Source organism: Cheilinus undulatus, linkage group 5, assembly GCF_018320785.1.
Source record: "Cheilinus undulatus linkage group 5, ASM1832078v1, whole genome shotgun sequence".
Taxonomy (NCBI): Eukaryota; Metazoa; Chordata; class Actinopteri; order Labriformes; family Labridae; genus Cheilinus; species Cheilinus undulatus.
Genome location: NC_054869.1, coordinates 48617411 through 48636213, shown reverse-complemented (window position 1 = coordinate 48636213; position 18803 = coordinate 48617411). Strand labels below are relative to the sequence as shown.

General features: G+C 40.5%; 1 protein-coding gene across 5 annotated transcripts in view; it reads right to left on the bottom strand.

Annotated features, from left to right (window-relative positions):
* Positions 1-325: 325 nt before the first annotated feature.
* The window catches only part of LOC121509452 (NACHT, LRR and PYD domains-containing protein 7-like), a 30566-nt gene continuing 12088 nt past the window's right edge, over positions 326-18803 (bottom strand). For 3 of the 5 annotated variants that reach the window (XM_041786837.1, XM_041786836.1, XM_041786838.1), the window contains exons 7-10: positions 18537-18710; positions 10275-10442; positions 9396-9442; positions 3210-4278 (exon numbers count right to left, since the gene is read on the bottom strand). In XM_041786837.1, coding sequence (XP_041642771.1) covers positions 3734-4278; positions 9396-9442; positions 10275-10442; positions 18537-18710 — 934 coding nt within the window. In that variant the 3' untranslated portion in view covers positions 3210-3733. Of the gene's footprint in view, positions 1514-3209; positions 4279-9395; positions 9443-10274; positions 10443-15818; positions 16701-18536; positions 18711-18803 lie in introns of those variants that run through there. The other 2 variants (XM_041786839.1, XM_041786840.1) reach the window with 2 other exon arrangements.

The window sequence follows — 18803 nt, the reverse complement described above, 5'->3', positions numbered from 1 at the left end:
TACCCATTATCACATTTATCATTCATTTTTGCTCATTTTATGCAAACTTCACTATTTAATTTGCCCATTTCTACAACTTTTAGTCAACCCATTTGTTGGCAGTTTAGACCAATTTTTTTTCCCTATTTTTAATCTCATTTCACCACCTATATGGCCAATATTACCATTGTTAACCCCTTTTACCACATTTTGTGCCCTTGTTTGCAACTTGACTCATTTTTGCCACTTTTTGCCTATTTTTGCAACTTTAACCCATTTCTGCTACTCAAAATAATAACTTTATTAAAAATTATAACTTTATTTGTATAGCACATTTTAAAAACAGAGGTTTACAAAGTGCTTTTACTTTAAACAGAATCAAAATTAAGACAGAGCATCATGACACAAGCAAATAACACAACAGAAAGGACAAAACCCCAACCCCTCGGATGAAGTGGTGATAGAAGTTGGCAAAACCCAGGAAACATTGGAGTTCCTTACGGGAGGTAGGGATGGACCATTCTGCCACTGCCTGTATCTTTGAGGGGTCTGGTTGGAGCTGACCTTGAGCAGTGACGTAGCCCAGGAAACTGACGGAGGGGGCGTGAAACGCAGATTTCTCTGGTTTGAAAGAGTCTGTTCTCCAGGAGGTGCTGTAGGACCAGGCGGACGTGATGACTATATTAGTTGAGGTCTCTGGAGAAGATTAGAATGTCGTTGAGGTAAACAAAGATGAAGCGGTTTAGCAGGTCTCAAAGAATGTCATTCATAAGGGTCTGGAATACTGCAGGGGCGTTGGTAAGTCCGAATGGCATAACCTGATACTCGAAGTGTCCAAAGGGGTTGTTGAATGCGGTTTTCCACTCGTTGCCCTCTCTGATGCGGATCAGGTGGTAGGTGTTGCGTAGATCCAGCTTAGTGAAGACGTGGGCGTGACAGAGGGGCTTGAATGAAGGGTTGATGAGGGGGAGCGGTGCCTTGTTTTTAAATGTGATTTAACTAAGACCTTGATAGTAGATGCAGGGACTTAAGGTGGAGTCCTTTTTTTTTCACAAAGAAAAACCCCGCACCCAGTGGAGAGGAGGAAGGACAAATGAGACCAGTGGCTAGAGAGTCTTTGATTTAGGTCTCCATGGCTTCCCCCTCGGACGTAATTGATTATAGAGGCGACTAGAGGGGAGTGAGGCTCCAGGCAGAAGGTCGATAGTGCAGTCATAAGAGCGGTGAGGAGGTGCAGAGTGAGAGTGCAGCAGCGTGGCAGAGATTGGGCTGTACTGGCGGCTCGTGGAGGCACTGGAAAGAATGGAGGAGAAGGCAGGAATAATCACAGGTAGGTTACATGGAGATCAATCTCTAGAAAATTACTCAAAGTAACACCAGGCTCAGAGAGTTGGCCAATACCACCGAGAGAGTGGGAATCATCTGGCGCTGGTGCAGACGAAGAACAGAGCTTAAGTGCAGGGTGGTGATTGCGGTGATGAGCTGCAGGTGTGCCGGAGCCGTGAAAGCCAGTGCAGGAGGAAACGCCCAATCTCTGTGAAGAGAACCAAAGAACTTTGGAACAGGAAGTGGTCAAGCAGGAAGTTACCAAAATAAAATCAAAACTGCAAATCACCACAAAAAGAAACACTTTGAGAAACTCCTTTCTCTGGCCAACGTGTTCTCTGAGGAGAAGGCAGAATCTAAGGGCCGGGGTAAGGCTCATTTTTACTCCTGTCAGAGGTCACCGATGTGGTCAAAAAGCTCCTCGGTGGCAAGGCAGCAGGTGTAGATGAGATTCACCCTGGGATGCTGAAGGCTCTGGACATTGTTGGGCTGTAATGCCTGGCACACCTTTTCAATGTCGCGTGGAGGTTGGGGACAGTGCCTGTGGAGTGGCAGACCAGGGTGGTGGTCCCAATTTTTAAAGAGGGGAACCGGAGGGTGTGCTCTAATTATCAGGGTATCACACTCCTCAGCCTCCCTGGAAAAGTTTACTCTAGGTTGCTGGAAAGGAGGCTCCGGCTGACTGTCGAACCTCGGATTCAGGAGAAACAGTTGCCTGGCCATGGGACTGTGGACCAGCTGTTTACCGTTGCAGGACTTCTTGAGGAAGCTTGGGGTTTGCTCATCCAGTTTACATGTGTTTGTGGACTTGGAGAAAGCCTACTATCATGTATCATGGAGTGCTGAGGTCCCCGAACCAAAAACCCTCCTCCACCCTGGCTTCGCCTTGAGATCCTGTCCATGAAAATCACAAACAGAATCGGAGACAAGGGGCAACCTTGGCAGAGGCCAACACACACCAGAAATGTGTCTGAATTTGTGCTGAGGATGTGGACACAGCTCTCTCTTTGGTCAGACCTGATGGCTCGCCTCAGGGGCCCCTGGAACCCATATTCCCACAGTATCCCCCACATGACCTCACTCTCTCCTTCACATCAAAACCTCACTTAAAACCTTGTGATTTTCCTGTGTATAATGTTGATATTGACCGTGGAACATAATCGATAATGTACCAAAGTTTGTACTCAAAAAATAAAAGACTCCCCATGTAAAGACCTCTAAAATTTTCATGGAATACAAGGTGTTTTTTTCCTGTAAGTAGACTGTTTTTTCAGCTTTATAAAAAGTTTTGCAAGTCAGGTTTTTTACTTTTGGCATCCTAACACTAGTACCCTTACCCTAACTTTAATCTAAAGTTTAATCTGATTTTATTTTGACAATTTTAGCGTGTACACATGTACAACATGGTCTGCAAGAGGGGGGCGCCTGGGTTATGCGGTCTGCAGCCACACTGTCCTGCTAATTTGATTGGGTTTCCTCACTAAGTAGACATTTCTTTCAGCATTTTCTCAATCTAAATACTTAATAAGGATGTAAAACATTGTTTTTTTTTCTTATTTTATCTGATTAAAATACCAATACTGATAAATAAATGTAGTTGACAGCTGAAACTTCAGCCATTAAAACTTTAAAGTCTAGGGAATCGGAATGAACAAGGAAAATGACTTAAACTGATGTAGGTCTGTTGGTACGACTTTAAACTCCACAAACAGGCAATATTTAGAGACAATTTACAATTGTTAAATATCTGCAATACAAATAGTTAAGTTTTTAAGCTATAATCTGATGATAATAATATTATGCAGATAATACATTGCTATGTAAAGAACAGATCAAAGAACAAAAATCAGAAATGATTAAAAGAGATACAGTAGTCTAATGAATAAAATAGCACAACAGTCATAGGGAATTCTTTTTGACATTTAATATGTACATTTTATGGTAATACATGGTGTAGTTTGTCAGTTTGGGTCCCAGAGATAAGACACATTTCTTATTTGAGCTAAAAAGGTTGAGTTTATTCAAATAGGGAGGATATTTTTTTGTTTGTTTGTTTTTTAACCTTTATTTAACCAGATAAATCCCATTGAGATCAGGATCTCATTTACAAGGGCAACCTGGCCCAGAGGTCAGCAGCACATGTCAAATATCAATACAAAATTAAAAAGGTTTAGGCAATAAAATTAGTTAATGTTGTTGATTGTCAGTCATAAATCAGATTTTGGTTTGACATAATGGGTGTATTCTCTGACGTGTCACAGCCTTCTAGCTTCATCAGACATTTGTGCGGCCTTACTTGACTGGGCCAACAGTTCTGAAACTTGCTTGCAGCACATCATTGCCAAAACATTTAACGTAAATTATTGAAAAATTTTCATTTCATGGAGTGAACAGAGTCAGCTGATCTTCATTTAGTGGTGTCTCTGACCTACAGAGAACACAGAGACAATGAGGTGTCCGAACAGAACCCAAACCCAGGATAGACAGGTTCAGTGAATGTGGTGTTGAAGGTGTAGAGGTGGATTAGAGTGTCAGAAGATACTTTGTAGAAGGACAGAGTGCCAGCAGGATGGTCCAGATACACTGCTGTTCTGTTAGAGTCGGAGGACGGGGAGGCAGAGGGGGGTGTGGAGATTTTTTTTTCTGTCATGTAAAAGGCATAGTAACCTTTATCAGGAATGTAGATGAGCATCCAGGAATGATCATTCTTCCCAAGCAGACATTCATTACCCTTTCCTTTCCTTCTTATTCCTCTGTAGCTCACTGATATACCGAGCTGTCCACTCCACTCGACCTCCCAGTAGCAGCGACCAGTAAGACCAGTTCTACACAGCAGCTGACACCAATAGTCAAACCTGTCTGGATGTTCTGGATATGGGAGAATCTGGTTCACTAATTTCATCTTCCTGTTGTTGTCGTAAAGTAAGATGACTTTGTGCATTGTGTTGGTGTCCACTTCTAGCTCACAGGCATCTGAGAATGAGACACAGGTTATCTTCTGTTTCATTCATAAACAACTTTACTGACAGTTACTGAGAGTCTTTTAAACATCCATTTCATATTAACCCCTTAAAGCCTGTTGTATCATATTTTATACATACTTTTATGATACCTCTGTCTAATCAATATAATCATAAATTACTAAAAAAAAAAAAACAACTTCTGCATACAATCTGAAAAATGATAAAAATACCCTTAAGTGGATTATTAGTTGGCTATGTGGCTATATTGCAAGGCTAGTACTGGTAAACTTTGAATGAACTGGTCTGAATGAGTAAATTATGGCGAATTTTGATATGTGTTAGACCCAGAGTCTGATCCTGATAGTTTGGAGAGAGAGGGGGAATAAAACCAGCAGCAGCGAAGGATAGAGCAGGACGTATCTGTTTGGTAAGTGTTTAACTACTGTGTTGCTAAATGCTAAAAGGCCATGTGGGGGCAGTCTGTTCCGCTTTGCCAGCAGCACGGAAAAACCACGAACCAGTCAGGAGATCCTATTGTGATGACCTCATTAGTTTGCTCCATCGAAATCTTGTCTCGGGAGAACACTGGGAGAATCTCAGAGAGATTTTCAGTGAACAGTTTTCATCAGTTTATACACTAATTCCAAGATTACTGCCGCATACGTTTATCTTGCCGTTTCAAAATTTGCATACGTGACGTATGGACATCCAACATTGTGACTTGATATTTATGTTTTAAAAACCGGAAAAGTATAATACCCCCTCTTTAAAAATTATATCACTGTGCTCGAATTTTTGTTTTTGACATTCAAATATGTGTTAGGTAAATGTCTTGGGAACTGCCTTGATTTATTTCAGCAGGATTTAGCCAACTTTGTAATAAATGAATATTTTTTGGGGAAGATCAGCCACTTTTATGACATGATGAAACATCTGATTTTGATGAGCCACCATGGCCACACCCTTGAGGTTGGTGCAACATTTTGACAACTTTTAATCCTGGAGGGCTCTTCTTGTTTTACGTCAAAGATGGAGCAGATAGGAAGAATTCCTCAGAGGAGATAATGCTAAAATGACCCCTGGCAATGACTACTGTGACCAATATCTGTAGAAAAATTCTAAATTGTGGACTTCCTGTAGTTTTTACAATATGGGTCCAATTTGCTTTTTGTAGATCCTGACATGAAACATACACACACCAAATTTCACAATCCTACCTAAAACGGTGTGCAGGGGCAGATTAAAAATATATATATATATCTAAGGGGCGCCACTGAGCCAATAAGATACCCCATAAGATACCTCAGCTCAGTGGCGTGCACAGACTTTTTCAAGGGCAGGGGCGACAAGAAAAAAAAAGGGCATATACAGCGCATTCTTGACACTGAAGAGGGCACTAAGTTTCGCATGTTTTCAAGGACACTTTAGACATGTTTATATGTTCTACAAATGGCACATTATTTAGCCTTAAAGTAGACTAACTAGACAGACTACGCAAGTTAGTTTGTAGTTAGGATCAGCATCCACAAGAACTGTGTAGATTCAATGTTAGACTGTGAAGAACACACAGAAATAAATAAATAAATACCTAGGGGGTCTGGTGGTCCCCCCCCCCCCCCCCAGAACATTTTCAGTTAAGCAGATGCCATTTCCTGTATTCTAGTGCATTTTAACACCATATTAGCGCCAGATAATCCAAACTGGTTCTGTGAGATATAGTTCTGGTTCAATATAGATCAAGAAAGGGCCCAACATAAAAGTCATTGCAACAGTAATGTTTCATAGTATTTCTTGGTCCTAATGGTCTTCTGGAGTTTAGTGTGTTTTTTCCACCCAAGAGGGCAGTTTAGTGTATTTTGCCAACCAGGAGAGCACTTTAGCACACGTTTTGGTTCCCAAGAGGGCACTTTAACGTGTGTTTTGGCTCTAAAGAGGGCACTTTAGCATGTGTTCTGGCTCCCAAGAGAGCACTTTAGCACGCATTTTGCCTGCCAAGAGGGCACTTTAACACACGTCTTGCCTCCCAAAAGGGCACTTTAGTGCACGTTTTGCCTGCCAAGAGGGCACTTTAACACGCGTCTTGCCTCCCAAGAGGGCACGTTTTTCAACAATTGGGCCACGAGGGGGGCGACCCCCCCCCCCCGTGCACACCACTGCCCCAGCTTAAGCTATATCTTTCTTTTCAGTATCTCATAGACAATTTTCCAAGTTTAATGTCTGTGCAAGAATTTTAAGCATATAAAATTAACCATGTTTAGTTTCAAGGCAAACAAAAAATTCCCATGACCACGCCTTTCCATGTAGACTTTTGGCCTTCACATATATGTAAGGTAAACATTTTGGGAGCTGTGTGAGCATATTTCAGCAGGATTTGGCCAATATTGTAATAAATTGAATTTTTGGGAGGGACAACCACTATTATGACATGGAAAGACACCTGAATTTTCATGAGGTAGCCTATCATATCACTGCTTTTCCTTTTAAATCTGGCTTTCTCCTCCATCAGTTCATTCACGACTTGGTTCAAACCCCCTCATCACCACCGAGTCCACAAGTCCATCAATGTTCATCGAACCAGCTTTGGGTGAAATCTTCAGCCATCACCACCAACACCAGTGTCCGGGTTAGGGTAAGCTCTTTCTGCCACTCAGGGCAGACACCCTCGACAACGCTATGTCCTTGTGGAGTTCAAGTGCCAAAGAGACTCTGACAATAATTTGGTACCATCTATGTTAAAGGGAAATTTCAGGATTTTTGAAGTAGGGCCGTATGAGGTACTTGACTATAGTAGTGGCAATAGCTTCCAGTGATTTCTATGAAAGTTGCTCCGGTGGTTATTCAGCCCACTGATGAAGAGTCAGCAGACTAAAGGGGAGAGCAGAGAAACTTCATTTGAAAGGTTTTGAGCAGGAGAGTTCCCAATCATGGGTTCGCATTTTCCACACCTACACCAACAGGTAACTTGGGAGCTCCCATTTCTCTGCTCTTTCTTCTTTCTCTGCTCATCTGTATGTTCTTCTTTGGTGTGTTCCAGTTCTAGTGTTGTCACGATACCAAAATTATGACCTCGATACAATACCTGCATAAAGTATCTTGATACCGATACTGAAACGATACTGTGGCAAAACCTAAAACTTTGTAAAACTAATGGAATAATTGATGACAGAACATGGAACTTGATATTTTTAGTTTTTTTTTTCCTTATATTAACTTAAAATAATATTTTCAGTGTTAAACAAGCCAGTGTTGTCTCTTAAAAAAAAATATGAAGTTGATTTTGCTGACATCTGTTTGTTTGTCTGTGGGGGGAGTGGACATGGATAAATTATTGCAATTTAATATTCAGGTTTCATATGTAGATTCAACAACTTTAGAAAGAGCCTGCCCTGTGCTTGTGTATAATTTTTAAGTATAATTTGACTAAATGGAAAACTAGAAAATTTGTTGAGTAGAGCACACAGAGGTGTACTGAGTCATTGGTGTGACTGCTGTAGTGAGCAGGTTCATAATCCTGCCATTGTTTAGCCTATGCTGTTTATACACTGAATTGAATTGACACATTCTTAAGATGATAAATTAGAACTTTTTAAAAAGTAAAGCATTCCTGACTTCAGGTGGCTTATTTCATAGTTAACGTCATATTTACACTGTTATATTGATAACCAGGTGTCACCTTATTAAACTACATCATGATTCCATGCAGCTCTGTAGCTAGAGGCTGCGTGTGCTCTACTCAGAGCTCATCTACTAACGATATAGTTTAAGCCATCTCTCCAGAAGAACGCAATTATGTGACTGCACAATTCAACAAATTATGCAATTTTTGCTGATTAAGCGGAGGTCGCATATTTTCGCCACTTAATAAGCAAAACATGCAGCGGCTGACGGAGGACGTGAAAATGCCTCGCGTTTAGAGAAGACAACCAAAGAACATTGTATTGGTTTGAAAAAGTTGCATAATCAAAGATTTTGGTCTGCTGGACCGCGGGAGCACTTCTCTCAGCCATGTCTATCCTCTCACTTCACTCACACACTGGGAGCGAGAGTAGGCTCTGCCCACTAGAGAGAGAGAGAGGGGAGCCGCTGTGGCTGCAGACACACAAAGTGCAGCCTTCAGCCGCTCTAATTAAAACACAGCCAGTCAGAAAGTGTCGATACTGAAAACACATGGTATCGTTTGTTTTGTAACGGCGTAGTATCACGCTACTTTTCTAGTATCGGTATACCGTACACCCTATCCAGTTCATACAAATATCCTCTCATATTCACTGTAAATGGCACATCATCATCACTACAGTCAAAATCGCTCATATTGTCCTTGTTTTAGCTTGGTGTTGTGTTATTATCCTTGTGGAAACCCACAGACACACACAGCTGATCAGAGGATATCAGTGTGTGGTGGAAGGAGACAAAATGGCAAAAGCATCGTAAATTAGTGCCTGACACGAAGGTTTTTTTTTTTTTTTGAGAACTTAATCGCTCTGTATGTTTTCAACACGGCGTACAGGTAAGCCAATATATTTTCTTGGCCCATTTTTACGCAAAACTTATTAAACTATGTGGATAAAACGATCCCATCTACAGCCGCTATGCACCGGACATGAACCCACTTAGATAAACCTTAAATATCCCTTTAATAAATATAATTCATTATTACATATGTAAAATAAAATGTTATCTTTAAATCAGTCGCTGGTCTCTCCTGATTAAAATGCAGGCATGCTCAGAAGAGTGAGGATGGGAAGGGTCAGCTGCTTGATACAAAAATGGCAACTGTGCCTCTATGTGCACCTGGTGTGCTGTCCTGGGCCTGATCCAGCTCACAGCACCCTGAATGCCCAGGACCCAGTGGGCTGGTCCAAACACCAAGGGTGATTGTGTGGGTTGTGAAGGGGGCAGCTGGGAAAATAACAGGAGAGATGGGACATGGGCCTTGTGCAGGCCCTTGACAATAGCCATCAGGAGGCCAAACAGAACAGGACCAAGGTTGACGTGGTTCAAAGTGCATATGCTCCCATACCTAACCTGAACTGAAAATCAGTATACCTAATGAAACTGCAGTACAAGAAGCTATGAACCTTTTGAGTGTCTAAGACTGTTCTGACCATAGAAACTGAAAATGCTCACACTTCTTCAGACCAGGTCTCAGTCTGTGCAGTCCACCATAGTCCAACCTGAAGGATAACACAAAGTTGTTTTTGTTGAGTGTCTTCCTGATGATAATATTTTAGTGTTAATATGAATTCAGCTCTTACCTCCAATATCCACATAGGACGACTGTGCCGTGCACCGAAGCGCCGCAGGTTTGGTCCGACCGAAGGCCAGTGACCTCACCCACTGGAAGCGAGTCTAGAGCACTGTACCGTGGCGTGCAGCCCAGGCAGATACCACAGGAGAACTGCGAGTTCATGCAGGAATAGTATGTCACGCGAACTATTTCACCTTTGGGGCTTAATTTATCATCCTTTCCAGTGTAAGTCCATGATATTATTGCTTCCAGCATTGGGTGAGTATATTAAGAAGTTAAAAGGTTAATGTTTGCTTAAAAGAACTGTGGTTTTATGCAAAATGTTTGGCTAAATATCCCCAAAAGTTAACTTTTCGTCATCAATGGTGCTGTAGCTCTGTGACCCACTGACCCATCGGTGAGCCTTTGGTCTCATTGCAGGATGAGATGTAATGTTGATATAGAGATGATTTACAATCGGGAGTTTGTGCATTTTGTTGTATTTTGAAGGAACTGAATATTCTACGCTTGTGACTTCCTCTTCTGGAGCTTTGTGATTGACAGGTATTGATGCAGTTTGGCAGCAGCCGGTGCTGAAAATAGACCTGCAGCATAACTCGAACAAAGCGGAACTGCCGGTCTAGAGCACCGGCTGTGGAACTGCTCTGATAGACTAGAGAGCGATGTGCTCCGCAGTACGATTCACCGGCGGTTCGCGGCACATTCGCTGTATGTGAAGATTGAAGGTTAGACAGTCTATCAAAAAAGGATGCCTGTACCTTAGTATCTCCAGTCTGCATTGAGGATCCTTCAATTGAGCTGACAGGAGCTTTTCTCCTTGCTCTCCAGGATGATTGTAGCTCAAGTCCAGCTCTCGTAGACAAGAGGAGCTCAGAGCTGAGCTCAGAGACACACAGCCTTCCTCTGTGATCAGACAGCCTGAAAGACTAGACAAACACAAACACACACATTAAGAGCCATTATTGCCTCCATTTGAGACTTTATTTTGCAGCCTCCCAGAACAAATGAAGTTTACATCTGCTGTTTTTTCCCACTGACAGCCTCCACAATGTTAGGTTCAGAGTATTCCATGCTAAAATTTATTGCTGCTAGGTTATGACAGATTACTTAATAATAATAATAATAATAATAATAACTTTATTTTTAAAAACAAATGTTTACTAAGTGCTTTAACAGACATAGCAAAAGCAAGAACTCAGGGATTCACAAAAAACAAAGAACAAATCAGCAATAAACTAGACAGAGAAAGTCTTGATAATCAAACAGGAAGTCAAAACAAACTGAGATACAGATGTCTATTAGCACAATTAAAGGAAAAGGAAGGACATAGATGATGATGAAGGCAGTTAAAATACTGAGAGATGAAAATATTTAGGAAAAGACAGTGATATTATACGACAGTAAAATCATGAACACACATAAGAAGACACATGAGGAGATGGCATAAAAGAAGACAACATCACATCATTAGCAAAAAAACAAAAATAAGAAGATTCATAGCAGGTAAAAAGAGAGGGAAAGGAAGGAAACTTAAAATGAAATAAAGGAAAATAAAATTAAATGAGAATAAACGTCAGATGATATTAGGATGGCAATGGAAGGAAAAGTCAAGGTTAAAAGCAGTAAGAGCAACAAGGTGAATAAAAGAGTGATTATAAAATAAGTTAAAGGAAGTTTCACATAAAAGCAATTCTGTAAAAGTGAGTTTTAAGAATTGATTTAAAAGATGTCAATGAGTCTGCTAACCTTATCTCTTCGGGCAGGCTGTTCAAAAGTCGAGGGGCCCTGACAGCAAAAGCCCTGTCTCCTTTAGATTTGAGTTTCTACTTTGGAACGACCAAGAGCGCCCCGCCCGAGGATCTAAGGCTGCATGAGGGCTTGTAAGGGGTCAGCATCTCAGTGATATAACCTGGGGCTAAACCCCTGAGAGCTTTAAAAGTGATCAGTAAAATCTTAAAATCAAGTCTAAAAGTGACAGGAAGCCAGTGGAGGGAAGCGAGGATAGGTGTGATGTGATGCCATCTGTTAAAACCAGTTAAAAGCCCAGCTGCTGTGTTCTGGACCAGTTGGAGGCAGGAGAAGGATTTTTTAGTGATGTCAGAGAGAAGGGAGTTACAGTAGTGCAGTCGGTAGAATATTAGGGCGTGTGTGATTTTTCTAGACCAGCAGGGGGCAGGATGAGTTTGATTTTTGCAATTGTTCTGATGTGGATGAAGCAGGGCTGTACAACTGTTTTAATGTGTTTTTCAAAGGTGAGATTTGCATCAAAGATTACTCCTAAATTTCTGGCTGTGGTTGTGATATTTGATGACAGCGGGCCGAGGGAACTTTGGATTTGAGGAATTTGAGAGTTTGGGTAGTTGAATAAAATTACCTCTGATTCTGAGTCAGACAGTAGCCTTACGATAGCTGGAAATAGCATAAAAATAGCTTAAAATAGCATATAAATTGATGAAATTGATATTCAATGGCTGAAAAAGCATAGAAATAGCTTACAATAGCTTGAAAATAGCTGAAAATAGTGGAAAAATAGCTGAAAATATAGCATAACAGCTGAAGAGTGCAATACCTGATACATGAAGAATGTGAAATCATTGCTCAAAATATAGAATTGAGTTAACAAAAACTGAACACTGCCTTATTGATAGAGTAGCCTCATGAGTCTAAAGGCTGAAGGTGTTCGAGATTGTGCTAAAGATGGTGGAGATATTGTTCACAGCAGTATTACTCAACACTGCTCAACCAAAGAGCCAAACTGCTGAAAACTGTTGAAAAATACCTTTGCAAGAGCCACAATCTAAGCGGTGAGGCAAAAACAGCTTGAAGTAGAGATAACAATAAGTTAAAGGTAGCAAAAATTTTCAAAAAGCAACAAAAATGGGTGAAAAGGGGTGAGAATCAACGTTCCCTCCAATTTTCAAAACTCCTGAGCTGACATTCTACTCCCCTGAGCGCCTACTTCATCAACTGGGGGTGATATCTGACATATGCGCTACATCCACATTGCAGCGCAATGGCATCACCTCTCCAACCCCAAATATCATTACAAGTGGCTATGATTATAATGATTAATAATCACTGCTGAAGTCATGAATTTCACCATTCACTCATTCACAAGCCACTCTCAGTTTTTAGCTAGCCGAAATTATGATGTCTGGAAATCCTGTTTAATACAATCAAGGTTTACATTTCAAGGATTTACAGTCCTTTGAAATGTAAAAGTAAACTGTGATTGTAACTTAAAAGCATTTGTCCTCAGGCGAAAGCAGAAATTAACAAAGTTTGTAGTTTCATATAAAAAAGCAGAAAGCTTAATGATGGATGAGACAAAACACATGCTCTGTTCTCATGTTTTATCACCTAATCACAGTCAGCTCTCCTAAAGGACTTCTACCTGCACAATCAAACAGCACATTACAGAGAAATCACACTGTTATAAACATCAGGGCTTAAATCCTTTAGTTATCAATCCATTATAGGAGATCAACTCTTTCCTGGTCTCAGTGTAGATCATTTTAGCTAGCTTTCATTCTTAAAAGCAGATTATTTACATAGAAATAGACATCCATTTAATGTTAAAAGTCATTGATAATCATTTATGTAAATAATAGATTATTTGAATGTGTTAAATTAAGTTAACACATGGGAAAGATGTAATCAGCTGATTTAACTTTCATTACTGTAATAAATAAAATGATATAAACAGAAATTTACAGCTTTACTCTCTACAGCTAAAGCCTTTAATTCCTGTAGAAGTTTTGTATTCCTGTCTCCTGTCTGCCTGTTTCTCTCTGCCCTGCTGATCAGTTGTCAGGATTTAGGAGATTTTAAGATGTTTTTGATCGGTTAATTATTAATATACTACATTAAATCTATAATATTTCCTGCAACGTGGCACGAATCAAATGTTTTGATAATGAGCTCATATTGATGTTTAATGGTGTATTGTCATTATAAAATATAGAAGTTGAATGTTAATGAAACGATATTTTAACAGTCTGCAGCTCGCTGAGGAGAGAGAGTGACAGAGAGAGGGAGAGAGAGAGCGCAGGTATTCATATAGACAGCACTGATGCACGTATGCGCCAAGGCCAAAGAGCTTTAAAGCAGGAGAAAAGTTCAGTTCTGTGTTAAATCCCTTTTCTCCAAAGTGTAAAGAAGCCTCAGGTCCACACCACCAACACGTTAGCTTGTGTTTGTCTGTCAGTGAGTGGCCTTCATGTTTACATCGTTGTGTCAACGAAATAAAGCCAAACGTGTCTGTGCAAATACGCACGACCGACGCATCGATACACTCGACCACATGGCAGTTATTTTGGGAAAAAAAAACATTTTGTTGTTTATATTATAAATGTGGACCAAATATTTTCGTCAGGAGAGCAGTGTGTTCGGGAATTTCTGCCTCTATTTAAAAAATTATAAAAGTTAGAAATGAGAAAAATCATAGCAGTTGAATGAAGAAGAAACTGAATTTTTTTAAGTTGAAACGGTGTCGATATGACAAAGTATGAAGGAGGAGATAGCGGACAAAGCAGAAAACCAAAATTGCTGACACAAATATCAATAGTGTGGATGCTCAGCATCCCCACTTATTACTTCATGACTTCACAATATCAACATTAAGTCTCATCCTGCTCTGAGAGCAAAGGGTCACTGGCAGGTCAGTGGGTCACAGAGCTACAACAGTGCCAATGATGAGGAAAAGTTAACTTTTGAGAACATTTGGCCAAAAATTTTTTTACACAGATCCTTTAAGCAAACATTGTTCTTTTAACTTCCTCATGTACTGACTCAAAGCCAGAAGCAAAAATATCATGGACTTGTACTGGAAAGGATGATAAATTAACTAAACTAAAATAACTGATCTCTGCCTGCTGATCAGGGTGTCAGCTGGTGCACGGAGACAAACGCTTTCAAGATCAGGGTAAATGCAAAACATATACCACAGACAAGACAGGAGATAAAGCTACAACACAATATCAGGTCACGGGAGGATCCTTTCACATCAGCAGGGTGAAATAATGAAGTACAATAAAGTTGCATTTGGCCTCAAACAACCGGCTTTTTACTCACAGCGCCGGGTAACAATGAAAGCCAATAATTATCACCACCCCACGCTTGAGCGCATCCCCATGTCACACACCAACCACAATACAACCAGCTCAAGTGTCACTCTTCAAAACAAACAATTCCCCACACACCTTCCCAAGAGTTCCCAAAGTTTACACGCACAGCGTGGCAAGCAGAGAGCCGACAGTTTGTAACAGTTTGTAGTGCACTGCAGCTTGTACTCACGACACCGCGCATTCACCACCTCAGTCCGCCTGGAGATGATCCCCGTACCCAGTAGCTTCCACGGAGGGTATAAATCCACAAACGCATGGAAAAGGCATTATAATCCCAAAGACAGCACTGGCATGGGTCCAAGTCAGCGTGTGACGTCACTACTGCTCCGCGCACCCTGCGCATCCTATCCCCATTAAATACCCATACCAATGGAGATGGCGCAAAACAGTTTATAAGTCCATTGAACAACAATATATATCAGAACAACATGGACCATGTTTACACACAAAAAAATGGCAACAGATAAGTTTCACCCCTGCTGAGTGACCCTGGGCTCTGTAGGGACCTAAGTGGTCTTTACAATGTGAGTGCCATATATCACCCTTTGGGTTTTTGTCACCTGTTATTATTCCAGCTAAAATGATCCTGCAGGAGCTTTGTGGTTTCCCGGGATGAAGACATTCCTTTTGAACTGGCTAAAAGAGCACAAATGTGGATTTCAGAGCTTACAAGGCTTCATGGCTTCACAGTGGAGCGATGTTTGAAACCGACTGGGTTTGGAGTGATTACATCAGCACAGTTGCATCATTTTGCTGATTCAAGCGGGAAAGCTTTTGGAGTTGATACCTACCTTCATATAACAAACAAGAAGGAAGACAATCACTGTTCGTTCATCATCAGCAAGTCAAAAGTGTTATCGCTCATGAAAAACAATGACCCCAAGGCTGGAGTTAACAGCAGCCGCAGTCGCTGTCAAACTGTAAATCTAGCTCATGAGAAAGGAGCTGCACATGCAGCTTGAAGACTCTGTATTTTGGTCTGACAGCGCTACTGTGTTGAGATACATTGTCAGTGAGAATGTAAGATTCATGTTTGTAGTAAACAGTGTCACTCATCAATGCTTGTTTGCATCAATGCAAACAAGTTCACAGAGTGTCAAAACTGGATTTGTGGACCAGGGTTTTTGTCAAGAGACAAAAGTTACAGGCCAGTAGCACCAAACATGAGAGAAATACAGAAAGATGACACAGAAATCAAAGCAGCAGCAAGTGTGAATGTCACAGATGTGCATGAGAATCTGCTTAACAAATTCGTATGCCATTATTCAGACTGGCATGGACTCAAAAAGGCAGTATCTTGGGCTATAAAGTTCAAGCGGTTGCTTCTTAAGCTGAGCATGAATTGCAAGTTTCTTCTTCTCAAGTAAGTGATAAACTGTGTCTTGAAAAGACAATGGTTGATCGACAAAGCAGAAATTCAGATCGGCTGTCAAAGGATTTTTCCTCACTGCTAAAGATGTTGCAGATGGAGAAATGGAGATCATCAAACTTTGTCATAGTCAGAGCTTCTGTGTTGAGCTTGTGACTCTTAAGAAAGGTGACAAGCTTAAAAGGAAAAGTCACATCATGAAACTTGATTCCTTTTTGGAGAATGGGATATTAAGAGTTGGAGGAAGGTCGCATCAGTCTTCACTGCCAGCAGATGTTAAGCATCCAGCAATCCTCTGAAAGATCATTGTTTCTACAATGATCCTCACATTTTCCCAAAGAAACAGGACACAGTGGATTAACTTGCACTATCAGAACTCAGAGAAAGGCTTAGGATTTCACAAGCAAACTCTGCAGTAAGAAAATTATTGTCAAGATGTGTAACATGTGGAAAAACCTCAGCAAAACCTGGTAAACAAAGAATGGCGAGTTTGCCTCCAGATTGACTGACACCTGACATGCCTCCATTCACAAATGTAGGTATAGACCATTTAGGACCTTTTGAGGTTAAATGTGGGAGGAGTAAAGTCAAAAGATAGGGTGTTTTGTTTAAATGCCTTACTGTTAGAGCCATTCACATTGAAGAAGCTTGGAGAGGTCAAGTATCTGAGGTCAGATAGTGGTACTAACCTGGTTGGAGCAGAAAAGGAAATGCATGAAGAAATTAAAAGTTGGAATCATTCGAAAACCTCAGACACACTCATACAGAAACGCATTTCCTGAATATTCAACCCCCCAGCTGGTTTGCATTTTTGTGGAGTCTGGGAGAGGCAGATTCATTCTGTGAGGAAGATTCTTAAACCATATCCAGAATTAGCAACCCCTTGATGACGACGAGCATCTCCACACATTATTGTGTGAAGTTGAGGCAATTTTAAACAGCCGACTGATAACAAAAGTCTTTTCTGATCCATATGATTTAGAGGCACTTACACCTAACCATATGCTTCTTCTCAAGAGACAACCATTCCTCCTGGAAGAACTGGTTGACTCTTGAGACAACCAGTTTTTCCAGGAGGAATGTTTTAAAGGGAAGATAAGTATGCAAGAGGAAGGTGGAAGCAGGTACAATACCAGACATTTTATTTGAAAGAGATGGTCTAGGGAGTATTTGCCGGTTCTACAAGAAAGCAGGAGATGTTGTTCTTATTGTCGATGAGAGTACACCAAGAGGTCCCTGCTTTATGGGAAGAGTTGAAAAGATTGTTTCTGATCCAGAATTGGCAGATGTGCATTTATTAAAAAAAAGACCAATGTTTAAGAAAGACCAATTGATTAGTTGTGTCTGTTGATTGAAATAGATGAGTAAGTGTGGTTTGCATTTAAGGTACCAAGTATATGCTTTAGATGCACAGGTTAACATTTGTTTCTGATGCACGATTTTTGGGTTTACCAAAAGTGGATTTAAAACATTTAATTTATATTAACAGGTTACTATTAGCTGTGTTTCACAAGACAGTCATGTATTTTCTAGTTTGAAGTCAATTGTCAACTTAAAATGTTGAGATGTAATTGTTATGCTTTAGCAGTAACAATTAGGGGCCAGAATGGAAGCACCATTTTCCAGTAATAACTGTGTAAATAATGCTTCATTATTACAGTTTTCTAAAAGAACACAAATAATATCATGTCAGTGAGATGAGAGGAATATTGTTGAATATTTACTGTAGTTTATTTCTGTATCTTATTTTGAAGCTTTGTTGTCATGCTTTAAGACTTCCATAATCATGTGCTGTCCACAGGAAGTGATGTGTTTTATGGTGAAATGCTGTCAAAGTCCATAAACGAGTGACAGCGGAGCTACACGGTTGTTTTACTGTGGCCATGGGTAGCCATCTGCTGATGCAACTCATAAATCATTGCAATGTCATCATTCATGAGTGGTTATGAAAGAAGTAGCTAAGTTTTAGAAACATAAGAGTAAGCAAAAAATGTAACGATAGCCACTACAAGGATTGTTTTACAACAAGGATGTGTATAATATTTGTGTGGGTGTAAAATGTATGTGTTTGCTTAAAAAAATATCAGTTTATATCAGAAAGTAGGCAGTGTCCATAACAGTCTTTCTTAAGAGCCCACCTGTTCCTGACCTCATCCAATATCTTAATGAGGCCTGGTTGAGCTGGATGCAAGTGTTTTTCACATCAATCAGAAAGTGATTAATGAGGACAAAAGTGGAGCAATGCAGAAATAGTAATAATTCCATGTCAGTAGCACCATTCTTAAAGTTTTACATAATATGAAAGAACTCTTCAAAGAGTGGCAAACCCTTTTGAACACCCAAAAATATAACTATTACCCATGAACATAAAAAAACTGAAATGTCTGTTACCCCTTACTAACATTAATTGAAAAAAGGAAGATGGAAAGGACATATAAAGATTGGGATATGTCTCATTTATTTAGAGAGAAGTCCCCCAGTGCAATGCATCTACGGTCAATATTTCCAACCAGCTGCTCACTAACCTGAGAGTTTCCAGTCTGCAGTGCTGACTCTTCAGCCCAATAGACAGCAATTTCACTCCTGAATCCTGCAGGTCATTGTTGCTCAGATCCAGTTCCCTCAGAAAACAGGACTCAGAGCTGAGGACTGTGGACAGAGCTTCACAGCTTTTCTCTGTGAGGATACAATGATTCAGCCTGGAAAATTAACAGAAGTACAAAGACAACAGCAATAATGAATAGTAGCTGCTTGTTCTGGGTACAGAAGAGAAGTTTAAAACTTGATAGCTT